This window comes from Carassius gibelio, chromosome B20 (genome assembly GCF_023724105.1).
Source record: "Carassius gibelio isolate Cgi1373 ecotype wild population from Czech Republic chromosome B20, carGib1.2-hapl.c, whole genome shotgun sequence".
Lineage (NCBI taxonomy): Eukaryota > Metazoa > Chordata > Actinopteri > Cypriniformes > Cyprinidae > Carassius > Carassius gibelio.
This window is the reverse complement of record NC_068415.1, coordinates 5778989-5795672: the sequence shown is the minus strand read 5'-3', so window position 1 is coordinate 5795672 and position 16684 is coordinate 5778989. Positions and strand designations below refer to the sequence as shown.

Below are 16684 nucleotides of genomic sequence, written 5' to 3'. Positions count from 1 at the left end.
ACAAATGCATGTACCCTTTTTCCTGGCAGAATTCAAACAAAATATGACAAATATATATAAAAAATGAATATGGTATAACATTTAAAGGGTGTAAAATCGTTCTCTCTCTCATTTTATTTTTTTTTACCCTTTTTGTATTTCTGACTGATGAATGTAAAAGTTTATAATTTTGAGCAGATAATACAATATGCAATCATGACATGTCCGGTACTGATGACTGTTATTAAGTCATGATTTCTCACTGGCTGATTTAACCCACAATAACATCACATGGCAAGGCACTGGCTCAAATCAGCATTGTAAAACTCAGAATGCAGTTTTCGTCAGATAAGTCTCATTTAAAATGTAAAATATTCATGAAGCTGTAGTGAAACAAACCATGTCGAACTTTCAAATACAATGAACCCTTTGTGCTCGTATAAGAAATTAAAACAATCACAATTGAGCATTTGGACAAAACAGTCAGCACGAATCCTTCTAAACACTTAATTTGCCGCGGGGAAAGAGGCAATGAGGTGAAATCATCTCTATACATGATGGATCTGATATCTCAGATATACAGAAGTCACTGCTACCTATTAACAGTTCATGATCACAGTGTACTTGTTTGCTACGTGGTTGATTACATCATTCAGTGATCATTATCATTCGTTTTTCTACAGACAGTTGGGCCGGGCAGTGGATGATTGGTTTTGAGAGACCACGCCCCCTTCAGGCTACTCTTACGCGAGGCTCCTCCTCTATTTCCTGACCCAGGCTCGTATAGGTCACTGAAGGCTCCAGGGGCCCCACGGTGGGCGTGTCTGAGATAGCGTTTCCCACATTGCGGAACTGTTTATAAACGCGAGGATCCTGTGCCACGTAGGTGGAGGAGGAGTAGTACAGGACCAGTCCCAGGATGATGATGAAGAAGGACAGCAGGTAAAGGCCTGAAAACTGAAGACAGACAAACAACATAACGAACTTCATGAAAGTCTGAAGAGTGATTCAGAACTCAACATGATTTATTCATTTCAAATCATGATCTAGTAATTTTAAATAGAACACTTTAAATCATAAAGTGAAAACTTTAAATTATAATTTACTACTTTTAATTAGAACAGTGATTTTAAAAAGTACAACGGTTCAAAACAGAACAATGATTTGTACTATAAATCATTATTTACTTCAAATAGAATACTCATATAAAACTTTAAATCAATATTTACTATAATTTTGAATTGTTCACTGATTTAAATAATGATAGGAACACTGGTTTAAGATAATTATTAATTGATTTATTAATCCTAAATAATATCACTGATTTAAAACCTTAAATAACAATTTTCACTGATTTAAAAATGCAAATCATGATTAATTAATTCCAAACGGAACACTGATTTATGTTTTTTAAATAATAATTGACTAATTCTAAATTGAACAGTGACTTTAACCTGTACATTTTAACTAGAACACGGATTTAAAACTTCAAATCATAAATTAATTTTCTTTAAAATAGATCACTAATTTAAAACTGTAAATCATCATTTATTCATTCTAAACATAACACTCATTTAAAACAGTCAATTTGAACTAGAACACTGAAATAAGTATAAATCATAATTTATTAATTCTAAATAGAACACGATTTTAACATTTCAAATTTTACTTTAACTTTAAAAGTACTACTAAAGAACACTGATCAGAAAACTGTAAATCATGATTTATTGTTTCAAAATAAATGTTTTAAAACTTAAAATCATTGTTTACTACTCTTAAATACAACAGTGACTTCTAAATCATGATTTATTCTAAATAAAACACTGATTTAAAACTGCAAATCATACTTTATTAATAATAATTCAAATCAATCAAAATCTGCATGCTGTTATTTTTCTATGGAACACAAAAGAAGAGAAGAAAAAAAAACTTGACAGTCACAGTCACATGTGTCTGTATGGAAAGTAGTTATTTAAACACTCCTTTTATTTTAAACAGACCAAATAACCACATACAGATTGGAACAAAATGGGGGTGAGTAAATAATGACAGAATATTATGCAGATGCTCCATATGGTCTAATGACATGGCCATTGCAGACATCGTTTGCTCCTATAAATATGTCACATTAGGGTAATATTTTGTTAATGAGCATGAGGGAATCAGACAGGCTGGCCCAACAGGAGAAATTCCACCAAGAATGAACTAATGAGCAAAAGCAACAGTTGTGTTAGAAATGTCCAGAGAAATGATTCACTCCCAATGTGAGTCTACTGTTCAAGGCAGGAGGTCTGTGCTTGTAATTACGATGGGATGGCATTAATAATTTAATAATGGTTTAAAATTTATGTTGTGAGACCAAAGGGAAAACATGTGCATTAATGTGATTTAATGTCATAGGAATGCTTAACTTAACTTAATGGGTCATGGAAGAACACTTTAATTTACAAGAATGCTCTAATTTATCCCAAAGTCTTCAGCATGAAGCCAAACTACATGACAGGTTTAGGATGGAAGATGGAAATTCACAATCATCAACTGATATTGAGCCAGACCTTGAAATCAGAATTTTGCCCAACCATGTTTTTTGAATATTAGAAAGATGCTGGACTGCTAAGGTTTTTTTTTTTTTTTTTTTTACTGCACTACTGACGATGGCATTTTTGAGCAGTGCATTATATTTTGCTGTGGGTTATGGTCAAGCAGGGACTCAATACCCTTGTCAGCGCTTTGAAAATAGCAACAACAATCACGACTTTGAAAACTGAAATGCCAAAGCTTCACTCTATTTGCCATCACTCAATCTCCAAATCACATCAATAGTTTTTCATCCGTAGGGTCTGAGGTGTGGATGAGCACAACAATCACTTCCAGCAGCAGAGCTGTGCTATGAACAATGGCCTCTTAGCTTGATCATGGTCCATTTCTGAGCCATGTGCTGCCCATCTATAACACCTGTGATAAGTTGATCATTAAAAAAGTAACAAACCAACAAATACAAGCAAATCTGATGCATTAGGATTTTTAAGTTTCCTCAATAGCTTTTACATTTTGTTCAACTGCATGTTCAGCCCAGTGTTATTTTAGTATCATTGAGATGCTATCTAGTTTTTATTGCATAAATTCTGCTGTTTTAAATTTTAAAATTTTAAAATTGAACTTTAGTAATATAGTTGTGTGTATCTGTCATGTCTATTGATTTGTTATATATACACACATATATATATATGTGTGTGTGTGTGTGTGTATATATATATATATATATATATATATATATATATATATATATATATATATATATATATATATATATGTGTATATATATATATATATATATATATTTAGTGTATAAATATATAATATAAATATATATATATATATATATATAGTTCATATATATTTGTAATACTTGTAGTATGTTATTATTAGTGCTGTCAAATGATTAAATCGCGATTAATCGCATTCAAAATAAAAGTTTTTGTTTACATTAATATATTATGTGTACTGTGTATATATATATATATATATTATGTATATATAAATACACACACGTGCATGTATTTATTTCAGATAAAATGTTATTTTTATATATTAAATATATTTATTTATAATATAAATTATATGAATATACATATTATACATGTAAATACATGTTAATATTTTCAAATTTTCAACATGTATGTGTGTGTTTTTAAACAAACACAGAACACACACCTATGCAGACAAAAACTTTTATTTTGGATGCGATTAATCGCGATTAATCATTTGACAACACTAATTATTATTAGTATTTATACATTTTTATTTCATTTTAGGGGAAACTTACACAACATCAATGTACTAAAATCTAAAAAGTTCAAGTTTCGTTTACAAATGACAGCTTTGTCAAAACGATCCCCATTCACACGAATCCATTAGAAAGATTAAAACGCTATATTATTCATGCCATGCCAGTAGTTGATGACACTTTTTAAAGAAACAATGTGCTTGCACACCTACCTGTAGACTAAACACGTAATACTCATTAGCATTTTTTTGGTAGTTTACATGGAGACTTTTATTTTGAAATGTGACCTCAAAAGTTTTCCGTTTATGGTGTTGTTGTGTAAATGTCAACTTAGTTTTAATTATATTCGTACATGAAGTTAAATTAATTAAAATAATAAATGTTTCTTGGCAAAGTTTTAAGCATGTTTAATTTTATTTCAGCTAACATTTAGTTTTTTTGGTTTTAGTTTTAATTAACTGTAATATTCCTAATTCAGCCAATAAATTCTTCTGGAACCAACTACAGATTTCTACATAACAGCAAACATAAAAGATGTGCTTTTAATATCAGACAACAAGTAACTAACAACTACAGTACATCTGGACAAATGAGGTAAGCAAATATCTGTGACAGTAACTCTGTACAATATATCAATGCTCATTTTATACTGCAAAGCATGCTGGAAGCTCACAGCCCATTAACAAATCACTAACAATGTTCAGTATGAAAGTGTTTGATTAGAAAACATCATTATGCTAGTTTCAGGGGAATTAAACATGTTTTACATTCAAAGTATCAAAATATCTGTGATTCATCAAGCCTCATATGCAATTGATTTTAGTGTTATTAGCTGATCACATCACATCTAAAAGCTCTAGTACCAGAGAGGACCTCCATGAGACCATCGGCGCTTCCCGCCACACTGAGCCGAGGCTACTCTAGTGTAAAAACTACATGCATACACAGCTCATAAATATTTGCTAGCACATCCACTCCAAAGCCCTGAAGTGATAGACATTAGGCTTTTGAAGTCTAGAGAAACTCCACAGAGAATTTTAAATAACCTTTGACACTTTCTCGCAGTTTAAAGCCCTCTGCTGCCTGCCCCCCTCCAGCACCACAGCAGAATAAATATTTCCAATAAATCAATAAGGGCAAGTCACACTATGTCTTGGTGAGGCTTTTATGCATATCCAGAGTTGCTTTTCATAAAATCAAGTCTGTATAAATCTGTCAGCATGTGCATGGGTACACAGGCAAAATGAATATATTAAAGATGAGAGGTCTAGGATGGACAGTGCTTAAAAAAGAACCCAGGAGGACTTACTTCTATCTGAAGATATCTATTTCATTCCTCAGATGGTATCTAGAACTAATGCGATGTACTGAAGAACCTGTGATGTAACTTCAAAAAATGTTTAATCTCTAAAACAGCATATAAACAACTTGAGAAGTGAACACAGCGAAATGATCTTTTTGATAAAGAACTGATTTATGACAGCCCATTTCCAGCTCAGAGACAAAAGAACAAAAGTAAATGTGAGATAAAGTTTACATTAGAAAATAAAAACATTTCAAATTAAGTAACAGTTGTGGGAAGTGATCAGAATTATGAGTATTATATTTCCAATTGTGAGAAATAATAACAATTTTGTGATAAAATGCTGCAATATTACATCATATATTGCAGGTGTAAAGTTATGTTGTTAGATATAAAATCCTAATTTTGAGAAATAAATGTAATTGTGAGTTTAAAGTTGCAATTATGAGACGAAGTAACAATTGTAGGAAATAATCAAGATTCTAAGAAAATAAGCTGAAATGACAAGTAATAAAGATGCAATTGTGATATTTAATCATAATTACAAGTAACGAAGTTATAAAATGCAGTTATGCTCATGGAAATTGTTTGCTTTAATGTTGCAAATTTGATAGATAAAGCTGCTATAACTGACTTATGAAGTTAAAAGAATAAAAAAATAAAGTACAAAATTGTGATGGTTACAAATATTTGAAAATATTGTTGAAATTAAAAGAAATAAAGTTACAGTTTGTATATATTAACCACAATTAAGAGTAATGAAGTTGCAATTGTGAGAAAAATACAGTTTTGAAAAAAAATTGTCAATTATTATATTTAATGTTGAGGTAAAAAAAAAAAAAGTTGCAATTATAAGAAACAAAGTCACATTGAGAGATAAAACATATACAGGAAATACTTTATTTTTTTTACACTGAGGTGGAAAAATCTTTCAAAATGAAAATAGCAGGGAAAAAATGTGGCAAAATCCTGCCAAAGTGTTTTTTTTTTTTTTTTTTTAATTAACACACCTGAGAGTTCAGTGCAGATCACAGGTTAGAAATTAGGCAGATGGTTCTGGCAAAAATTTGGAAGATTGAGCACAGCCTGAGAGATTTTTCAGTACTGCAAGGGTATTAGAGCCGGCAAGAGTAATATCTGCTGGAAAGGAATATATTCTGTTTACATCGCCGGTGTGTCAGGTTGCTCATTTAAATATATCAAGTGTTGCTACATGCCACCATAAGTATGATAAAGTGCCTGCTTTTTCAAGCCAGACACATGGTGCCCCCTTTCCCCCCAAGCATTAGGGGAGAAAAGAGTTTTCAATAAGGCTACAGTAATGTAATTACAACCTGAAAAAAAAGATGCCATACTCACAATAAATCATACTGTAATATGCAAGGTGTTCTGAGTGTCATATTTCAAAATGAAAGTTATGAACCAAAGATGGATTGTACTGTCCAAGAGACAAACAGCCATGTGTTAAAGAAGGGTTCGAAAAGAATAAAACTTGTCCTTGTTATTTTTACTTACACATGGCTTTATAGTTTGTCTACCTTTGTCTACATGTTCATTTTGACCCAGAAAATGCTTGTTATGCTAGTGTTATCACATTACAATAAAATTTACTGACTTGGTTTAAACATGGTATAACAACTTCTCACTTTTGAGTGAGAGGGTGACCACCTGCTAATAAGCCCAAGGGGGGACAAGGGGTATGTTTCTGAGGGACAATGTGGGACACTGCCTTGCGCGGTGGTGCCTCCACTCCATTGGCAGAGTCACTGATAGTGGTTTACCCATTTCTAGCACATACCACCTTACATGGTATATTAATAATGCCCTATTCCCCTTAACGAGTGTAATTGCTGATGTACTGTATGCTTATGACAGAATCGACAAATATTTTTCATTACAATTTATTCACTTTAAGAATAAAGTACTGCTCATATAAAGCATTCGCGTTGAACAAGAGTTAATAATTTGTCCAGGGGGAGGGGGGTTTCTCTCATGTTTTTGTAATGTCTGGGAAGCCAGAATGCGCATGCATCAACAGAAACGGTTTGGTTTTTTTTTTTAAGCGAACCGTGCCATCCCTATTACCTCAATAATCAATCAATTACAGGCCTAAAACAATCATGCCCGAGCAGACAGATATTAGTACATCTCATCACACCGGCACCCGCGTCTAAATCAGTTGTATGGTCTGGTTTTCAGCCTAAAACAGTCGAGTCAAGTATAAATGTCTCATCTGTTTCGGGAGGTGCGCGCGCAGTCAGCGGAGGCTCGCACCTCCCAACTCGCACCGGAGGCTCGCACCTTTTTTTCTCAGATTTTGAAACATTTATACTAATTAAAATGCTTCCAAGATCGACTTGTCGACCGCGATCGACGGGTTGGTGACTCCAGATATAGATGGGCGACCAACTTTTTTTTGAGCAAGCATTGATTATGTGTGACACAGTCTCAATTTGTGGGACGCATGAATTGGGCTTCAAACGCTGTGCGCGCACGCGCTACGCGGGACGGGTGGTCACCCTACATTTGAGGTGCATAAGTTCAAAAACTTACAATAAAAAGAATGAATCCAATATTTGTTTTCAGTGTTTTAAAAACGACTACTGATGGTAAATACATACTATCTTACTGAAAAAAGTAAAAGGTTATTAGCGACACTACTATTTATCTACTCCCTTACACTAAAGCCAATGGTATTTATCCTTCCATTTTAATGTAACATTTCCTAACTTATCTCAAAACTTTTCCAAATTCAGAAAATCTGTGGCTATGTGTGAAAAATTATATTATTTTCTTATTATTTAATATTTTCTGTTTAATGTGTTAAAAACAATTAACACAATTAGTGCTGGATCAATTTCATTACCTTCCTGAAGTAGCTTTTTTTATATTTCTTTTGTTTACATTTTTGTAGAAATTTTTTATATTATCATAGTTGTTTTATCAACTTTTATTTTTGAGTTGCACACAAACAAACTAATAAAAAGCTACACTGAGAAAAATAAGGCCAAAGGCACCAGTTTGAAATAAATAAATAAATACCGTATTTGAAACATTTTGATGTGAGAAAGGGAAAAAGACTGAAACACTGGAATATTTCTAAATAAATTTCCTCAACAATATTTGTTTGAAACATTTTGATTTACATTAGAGAAAGGGAAAAAGAAAAAAAACACTGTATATTGTCTGAAGAATTTCAAAATAGTGAAATTATCTAAATGATCTAAAACATACCCCTATATAATAACTTTTATCTAATATTGTGTAAAATCAGTCAATTTTATTTTTCCTTCCTTCTTGTTCTTTAAATGTAACTTGCACTTGCTTATCTCAAAACATTTCCAAAACCAGAAAATCAATTGTTCCTTGACTATGGAAATCAAACTCCAAATGCAACATGAAACTCTGCTAACCAAGATAGTTGTGCAGCACAGACCACCTGCAAAGAAAAGCATGTCTTGACCCACTAATTACACTCGAATGACCTAAAATGACCTATAATAGACTTAAAACAGACTGTGCTCAGCATGCAAGCTTTTGTAACCACATTCAAATTTCATATTCACTCACTTCAATTAATAAAATTAGTCGGCTAACAACTGTCCTCAATAAACGAGGCATTTTTATGGGAGCATTTAAAATCCCACAATGGCATTGGTTTGTTGTGGGTAATGGCTGATAACCCTAGCCCTGCCCCTGCGTTAAATGCAATAAATATTTTAGGAAAAATGAATCGCATGTGTTAATGAGCTAATTTTGACAGCAGTAGAATGTATAGAATATACCCATAACAAACTTCACTCTGTCTATATTGATTGGAGAATATTATTCAAGTCAGGCAGTTCAAATCCTATTACTCTAACACGCAGTTAAAGACATGAATATTGTCTTATCTGCTGATTGAAGAGTCTCCCTTCTCCCTCTGTGTCTTTTTAATGATTTGTTCAGTAACCAGCACATGCTTCCAGTAAAATTCTCATTAACAGTCTTAACAATTTAATCTGGACCCGACCACTGCCAATATGAAGATAAAGCCAACCATCAAATGATCTACTTTTCCTTATGGAATATGCTCCAAACTAGCCACAAAGTGCAAATCAAGTGCAAATCAAAGTCTAATTGCAGCGAGAACATGCTTCTGTCACACATCTATACAGGCTACCAAGATTTCAGGAAATTGGGCAACCCATCAACATCAGAACTCAATCATTACAGCTCCTTTTTTTTCTGAATTGGCTCAGCTGAACATCGAAGGATATTGTGGGAATCAGCTTAAATTCAAATTTCAAACACACTCTCATCATCTTCTGTCTGACAAGCGGCAAATCACTGTGAAAACATACAGGCAACGTTCAAAATGGTCTCAGCCAAGAGTGTGTAAATGCCAATATTTGTCCGCCACAGATAGGTTTCATATACAGTGGGAACCAGAAGTCTTGAGACCACTAGCAAAAATGCTTCTATTTTACACATTTAATATGGTCTGGATTAAATGTTAATATATATATATATATATATATATATATATATATATATATATATATATATATATATATATATATATATAAAAATTGTATTATTATTGATGCATTAACATTTTTACATTATCAGCAAAGCAATTTGAGACAAAATTGTATACTGTACATTTCAGAATTTTTGTTTTTTTGTTTTATTGTTCTTTATATAACTGCGGCACTTAAGTTGCATTTATAAAATCTGCTAAATTTGAAAAAGTGTTATTTTAGAATCAGTGAAATATCCAATAGTTTTTATTAATAGTTTGAATTGTTTTATTTCATATATTATACATTTCAAATTGTATTAATTTTGTTGTGTTTTTGTTATGAATTTTTTTTAGGTTTATTCATTTTATTTCAGTTTTAGCTTTAGTTATTTTAGGGAAATCAAGTTATACTATATGAAAAATTATATAAAAAAAAAATTATTTTATTTCAGGTAATGTAAGGTAGGTTATGTTTCTTTTTTTTTTTATCAATAAAATATGATTAAAGTTTTTTATTATTATTATTATTATTATTATTATTATTTTATTAATATTGTTATTCTTTATTTTATGTTTTACGTTTTCACTTTAATTTGAAATGTTAAATTTTTTTATTTGTGTTTTGACATTTTCTTTTTATTTTTTTTATTAATATGTATGTTCAATTTATGTCAGGTAATGTTTTATAACTCTAATAGCCCTGATGATCCAAAAGAGTGTAAAAGCAAAAGCATCTGACTGTCTGTACTCGAATGTCACAAATTAGCTTATTAGTGACCTACAGAATCTGAAATATTTCACCTATCTTTTATGTCCTTTCTTATTCATTTAATGATATTAGATCATCATTGCAGTCTCAGACTTCTTGGCTCTGCTATAAACTCAAAAGGACCTTGAGTTTGCATCGTGAGCAGAAACCAGGTTTGAGAAGACAAAGGGCCAGACACAAAAATAAAGGAGATGAGAATGCAGGTGCAGACTATAGCCAACAGCAATAACAACAGCGTGCAGAGAATCTCAGAGAGCTCTAGCTACATATGACCACATTACAAATGGCTCTGGCATTCAGTTCAAGGCTGGAGAGGGATTCATTTGGAGGCGCTTCATGTCTGCCGGCTTTCTTTCAAGCTGATGTAACCTCTAGCCTTTATGTGTACAGCACAATGACCAGAGAGAACAGTATGCAGAAAATGTTCTTCATATCATACCAGACATGAGCATCACGTAGTAAGATTACTTAATACTATGCCTGTCAATGTAATGCATTCATTTGTTTAATGATTAGGTTAAAAAAACAGCACTTGAAAAACACTAAGCAAAACAAAAAGCACAATACAGCAGCCAAAAACGTCTCACCTGCCACCCTTAAAATATCTTATTCTGTTCAGCTTATATTGATAAAGCTTTGGATTAATGACATATTTAATGAATCAGCATATCAAGTAATTCATTTGATAAAGAAATGGAATGATTGACAGCTCTAATTACAAAATAGTTATGGCTCCCAAATCTGATTGAGCTGTTTAAAGCTGTACTAAAAAGCTTATGTATGAACATTTTAAAAACTAGAAGTGAAAAAAAAATAATATAATACTACCAGAATACTTTGAATACTGCTTTTTTTTTACTAAATTTTTTTCTAATAATAACATTAAATCAAAAGTTAGGTACTTAGTTACCAAGGAAATAAAAAGAGTTAAAAGAAAAGTTAAGAGCAATTGAAGCATGAAAAAAAGATAGTGTGGCCTCTTAATTTAAAATCTAATGTTATAAAACTCTATTTTCCTTTATCTAGTGTTTGTAAAATACTGAAATGAGCAAAACAAGTCCTTATCTCTTCTTACTCCTCTATAATATCATATGATGTATTTCATAAATACATTATTTTCCTGTATCTAGTATAAATAAACTGCTGAAATTAGCAAAACAACACCTTATACTTTTTGTACTTCTTTTGATATGCTATATTTCTATATAATAACGCATCTCAACATGTCTATTAAACATGAACTGAAACCCATGATTATTTCTGCGATTCAGAAAGGGACAGCTGTGCTGAGCCTCTTCACACAAGGACACTGAAAACAAAGCCAGAGATGCTATATATGTGATTACAGCTTTTGTTACCGCTCTGCTCAGACTGAATCTGATTTCGTTGAGCCACTTCTAACTATTCCCAGCAAGCCGAGAAACCACGCAGTAACCCTGAGCTTTCTGCCGATGGCGACAGACATGGGGGCTGGTTTCATACCCATCACTCTAATTGTATTTCATGAATACTGAAGCTCAAAAACAAGTTCCTAATACATTCACCTTGAGAGTCAAAATTCAAGCAGCTTTATTCACCAGCAAAACACCTTCCATACTTCACTTTAACAGCACAGTAACCATTCAAACGAAGCAGTGTGATACTCCGTCCATATAATGATTCATTCAAAAGAAGCAAAATGTCTTTTTGTTCTCCAGACAGTGTAATCTGCTCTAGACGAGGAGAGGGAGTTTAAAACACTATGCTCATTGTACAGTATGACTAATGGCTTTGTTCAGTGATGGCTTTAGTTGTAATGGTGGTGTTTAGAGATGAAGTCTCACATTGTGGCTGGATTTTTCCCTGAAGGCAAAGTGCCTCTGAAATCCCCTGATAAATCGTCTTAGTATTTCAGTGAAAAATCCTTGCTCTTTCTTTTAAGGGCGTTGTGTTATTGCATTGTGGATCTGTCTCAATTCAAAGCAGCTTCAATGCAATATGAAAGCGGTTGGTATTGAAGGACGGGGCAGCACAAACTGCATTGAACCTAACGGCAAAGTAAGCACTACTGCAAACAGGGTTTGCAACTTTTTCACTCAACAGCCAATTTGGTAACTACATTTAAGTAAGGAAATTCAAAACGTTTACAGTAAAAGCTAGAAATAAGCAGAAATAAGCAGAAATAAACCAGATTATAAGATGGAAATCATGGCTTAGAGTTAAAGTATACTGTTGGGAAAATATTTATTTGATCCCCTGCTAATTTTGTAATCTTGTCCAGTTATAAAGAAATTAAGGGTCTGTCATTTAATGGTAGGTTTATTTTAACGGATAGAGACAGAACATCAACCAAAATATCCTGAAAAAAACACATAACACATAAACATCTGTCTTTTCTCATCCTGCCACAGGAAAATGGTCATGCAAAACAAAATAGTTTTTTTAGTACAAGAGATCTTAACTTACATTATAAATGCATAGACTTTGGGTGGGAAAAAATAAATGATGTGCAGAATTTAGGATTCTCTAATCTCTAAAAAACATGTTTTTGAGGATTGTTGAAGCTGCATGACTCATAATGAAATCACAGAGACCTCTGAGAAGGAGAGGAGAGAAATTCTGCTCAACATTCATGAGAGAGAAAAATGGGACAGGTGAGTAAAATTACAGCAGGTGAAATGACATCTAGCTTCTGGTGGTGGTGAGGAGGTGAGAAAGAGAGAGAGCAGTGAGAGAGTGAAAGCGTATCCTAACCTTGTACTGGAACAGGAACAGGCCGCAGAAGAGACTGTACAGGTCAGCCGTCAGCAGGGAGAGGTTCACCGCTGTGGCGCTGGTTCTTTTGATTACCACTGGCATGAAGCTGTACAAGCCAAACATACACGCGCTGAATCCAATGTACAGCAGCCCTGAGAGGACATAAAGAGTTACAGCCACATCAGTCACTATAGGGGAAATCTGAATACAACTGCATACAGTGCAATAAAGAGGGAATATCCTTAATAAAAAATAAAAAAATATATGTTGATCAACAACCTTAAATCTTTTTAATTTGGATGCATTTTTTTGTTCGATTTATCAAATTGTGAGTTAAAAAATGTGTTATAATTTTAAATAAAGCTTAATAATAAATGTGAAGTATATATTTAAAAAAAATTATTTGAATATATGATGTAATGTATTCAAATACAATATGATATAATTTAATGTATTGGTCTATAATTATTATTTATATTACATCATAAAATAATAATAATTAGGGCTGGTAATTTAACACATTAATTCGATTAATTAATTATGGAGAAAAATGACGCGTTAAAATTATTAATATATTTAACGCACTTGCCCCGCCCCAGACCTATGTGGATCATCTGTCATTTCATACAGTTGATTGATGACTAATATGAGGCAGGGCAACAACTTACTGTATGATGGAGCCTAGAAAATATCCTGAAAATTCAAGATATGGTGCAAAATGCCCCTGTTTGAAATTTTGTCTCATATTTACTTCACATAGTTAAGAAGTATCACATGAGAAGTAGGCTAATATAAGTGCAAGATAACACGAGTGCAAATTTGATAAGTTACTCATCTTATACAACAGTTCATTAAGAAGTTAATAAATATGTTCTTGCGGTTCTTTGATCTCACACACCGGTCGGTCTGATGGTGATGATCCGCTTCAAGTCGAACCAGCCTAATGATTCAATGAATCATTCATAAAGAACCATTTACTTCACTCCTGAATCAATCAGCCATTTGAATGAATCAAATGAATGAATAAATGACTCGAGAACTTAATTATTAAGACATTACTACCACTTACTGGCAGTTTTAGTTTATTATTTAGAGTATCATTTCATTAAAGAAATTATTTATAAACTCAAAAGGACCTATTAATAATAATAATTCACCCAACCAAAAATGACAATTATGTCATCATTTACTCACATGGTCCAAAAGATTAAATGTAATCAATTTTATCAAACAAAATATTTCTTGCTGAACCTTGTTTTTGTAATCTCTGTTTGATTCTTTGCACAACAATGACTTTCAATTATCTTTTCAGAGTAATTTCTCAAAATTTAATGTGTGAATAATCAATCACCACATCATGTAATTAATTCGATAAAATATTCTGATTCCGATTGGTCAATCATGACATTCTACACATCTACATTGCATCTGAGTTTTGATCTGGTGCAACTTTGTGATAACTACTGTACATTATCTTTTATTTACAATCCTTACCCATTCATAGCTGTGTTCTTATAAATATAATGTATTATAAGAAAAAGCAACATTGCAGCATCATGCTGAACAGATAAAGCCTACAGTGATGAGTTTAGCACAATATTCCTCTGTTAGCAGCTTTCAGTTGTTCATGTCATAAGGGACAGAAAGTCAGCAGGTGTGATATTCTGGTCATAATTCATACAGCACAATCATAATGGAATTGGATGGCATAAAAAATTGAATTATTCACTTGTGTTTTCTCAGGCCATTCATTTCAAAATGTGTTGGTAAAAGACACAACTCTTATTCCAGCAGATGGAGACGCAGCAGAAATGGAAACAGATAATGATAATTTGTTTTGAAATGAAAAAGCAGACAATGCTTACAAAATCTGCTTCCTGTCTGGCATCTCACCAAGTCACCAATTTAGCTTTTGTAGGTGAAATGCACAATTTTTTTTTGTTTGTTTTTATATATTTTTCCTATCTTGGTTTGGAATATAAGGGAAAAGCATAGAGAAAAAAAAAACTGAGACCACTAGATAGAATAATAGCAATTTTATTATATGACAACTCAGGATATTAAAATAATAATAATTATTATATTTTATTATTACAGTTTTTTATTATTATTATTATTCATGAGTGGTCCCATTACAAATATTAATACTGTAATGTTAAAAAAGGTCATTTGTATATTTAGTTAGCACCTTTATATTATTGGCACCATAATTCATTAATATTGTGCTTTAAGGTGAATATTAAAATGACATGATATTACTGTGATACCATAAAACACAGTATCATAGCACGTTTTAATCTTTTGGTTAGTGACAGTGCTGCTATGGAAGAAAAAGTACAGGATCAACTCTAAAATCCAAATAATAATGGTAAAAACAAATAATCAGCCTGTCTCCAATAAGGACAAATCAATGTCAGGATTGTAACACACTATATATTTCAGAGCTCACTGCTGTTCACACGCAGTTGGTTCTCAGGCTATGAGGCTTCGGAGATGAGCAGAAGGCTTCATAACTTATTCAGATGCCTTGCTAACACTGTTTGGAGATGTAGCACATCATAGAATTATAAGTTGTCACCTGCTATTCTGGGGAAGTTCAGATCTGTCTGTAGGCAAGGATTTACAGAAGGAATGAACCCGTTAAAAATTCTTTAATTACTTGGAGGTGATGACAACATTTTTTGAGTATTTTCAGAGTGGATGTGACAAATCTAACTAATGATGCACCCTGAGCAATGTAACAGTACACATATATAAAATAGTGGCAGAAATAGTATTAAATAATATTAAAAGGAAATATTAATATAAAATATATTTGGACACTTTTAAAAACCTAAAAAAAATATGATAATAATAATAATCCAAATGCATGCATTGCATTGCATTTTATAACAACATTGTCAGGATCCTGCCCTGACAGCCCTGTCCATCTTGTCTCTGTTCCATGTTTCTTTGTTTGTTTTGTGTCTAAGCACATGGTTCTGTCTTTGTTTGTGTCTGCCACGTGCTCCCCTTGTCCCACTTCCTTGTTACCCCTGGTCACGCCCCCTTGTTTAGCCCTTGTCTGCTTGATTGTTTTCACCTGATCCTCATGTGTACTGTCCTATATATTGGGGTTTCTTTTCTTGTGTCTCTGCTGGTTAGTTTTTGGTGTTTACCCGTCTTTTGGCCCAGAATTTATCCCTTTGAGCTTTATAATTATTTTGATCTCTTATCTAGTTGTTTATGTCCTTTTTGGTCTTTAGCTTTGTGTAGTTTAAAAGAAAGGGAAATATTTTTGTGTATTCTAATCTAGTTTGTTTTCATTCGATTTAAATTTTCATTTATTCTTGCTTAAGTGATTGCAGTTTTGGATTTAGTTTTGTTCTTACTCTTGGATTATAGCTTTGGTTTTCTTTTGCTTTGTTCGCACTTTGTCTTCAATTGTCTGTGCCGTTTTGAGTCTTGTTTTTGTGTATTGTCCTGTCTTGGCCCCACTCAGATTTCCTGACCACTGAACCCCACTGCCTGGAAGCAGCTCACCTCTCTCACGTGTCAAGTCTCTGGTCTTGTGAGTCTCTACCTGGCGTCTAGACTGGTGACATTTGAGTTTCACTTAAAGCTACG

General features: G+C 32.7%; 1 protein-coding gene across 2 annotated transcripts in view; it reads right to left on the bottom strand.

Annotated features, from left to right (window-relative positions):
- Positions 1-111: 111 nt before the first annotated feature.
- Positions 112-16684, bottom strand: part of LOC127983508 (solute carrier family 35 member F1-like) — an 80851-nt gene continuing 64278 nt past the window's right edge. For both annotated transcript variants that reach the window (XM_052585710.1, XM_052585709.1), the window contains 2 exons: positions 13076-13230; positions 112-936 (listed from right to left, as the gene is read on the bottom strand). In XM_052585710.1, the coding sequence (XP_052441670.1) occupies positions 712-936; positions 13076-13230 (380 nt within the window). In that variant the 3' untranslated portion in view covers positions 112-711. The remainder of the gene's footprint in view (positions 937-13075; positions 13231-16684) is intronic.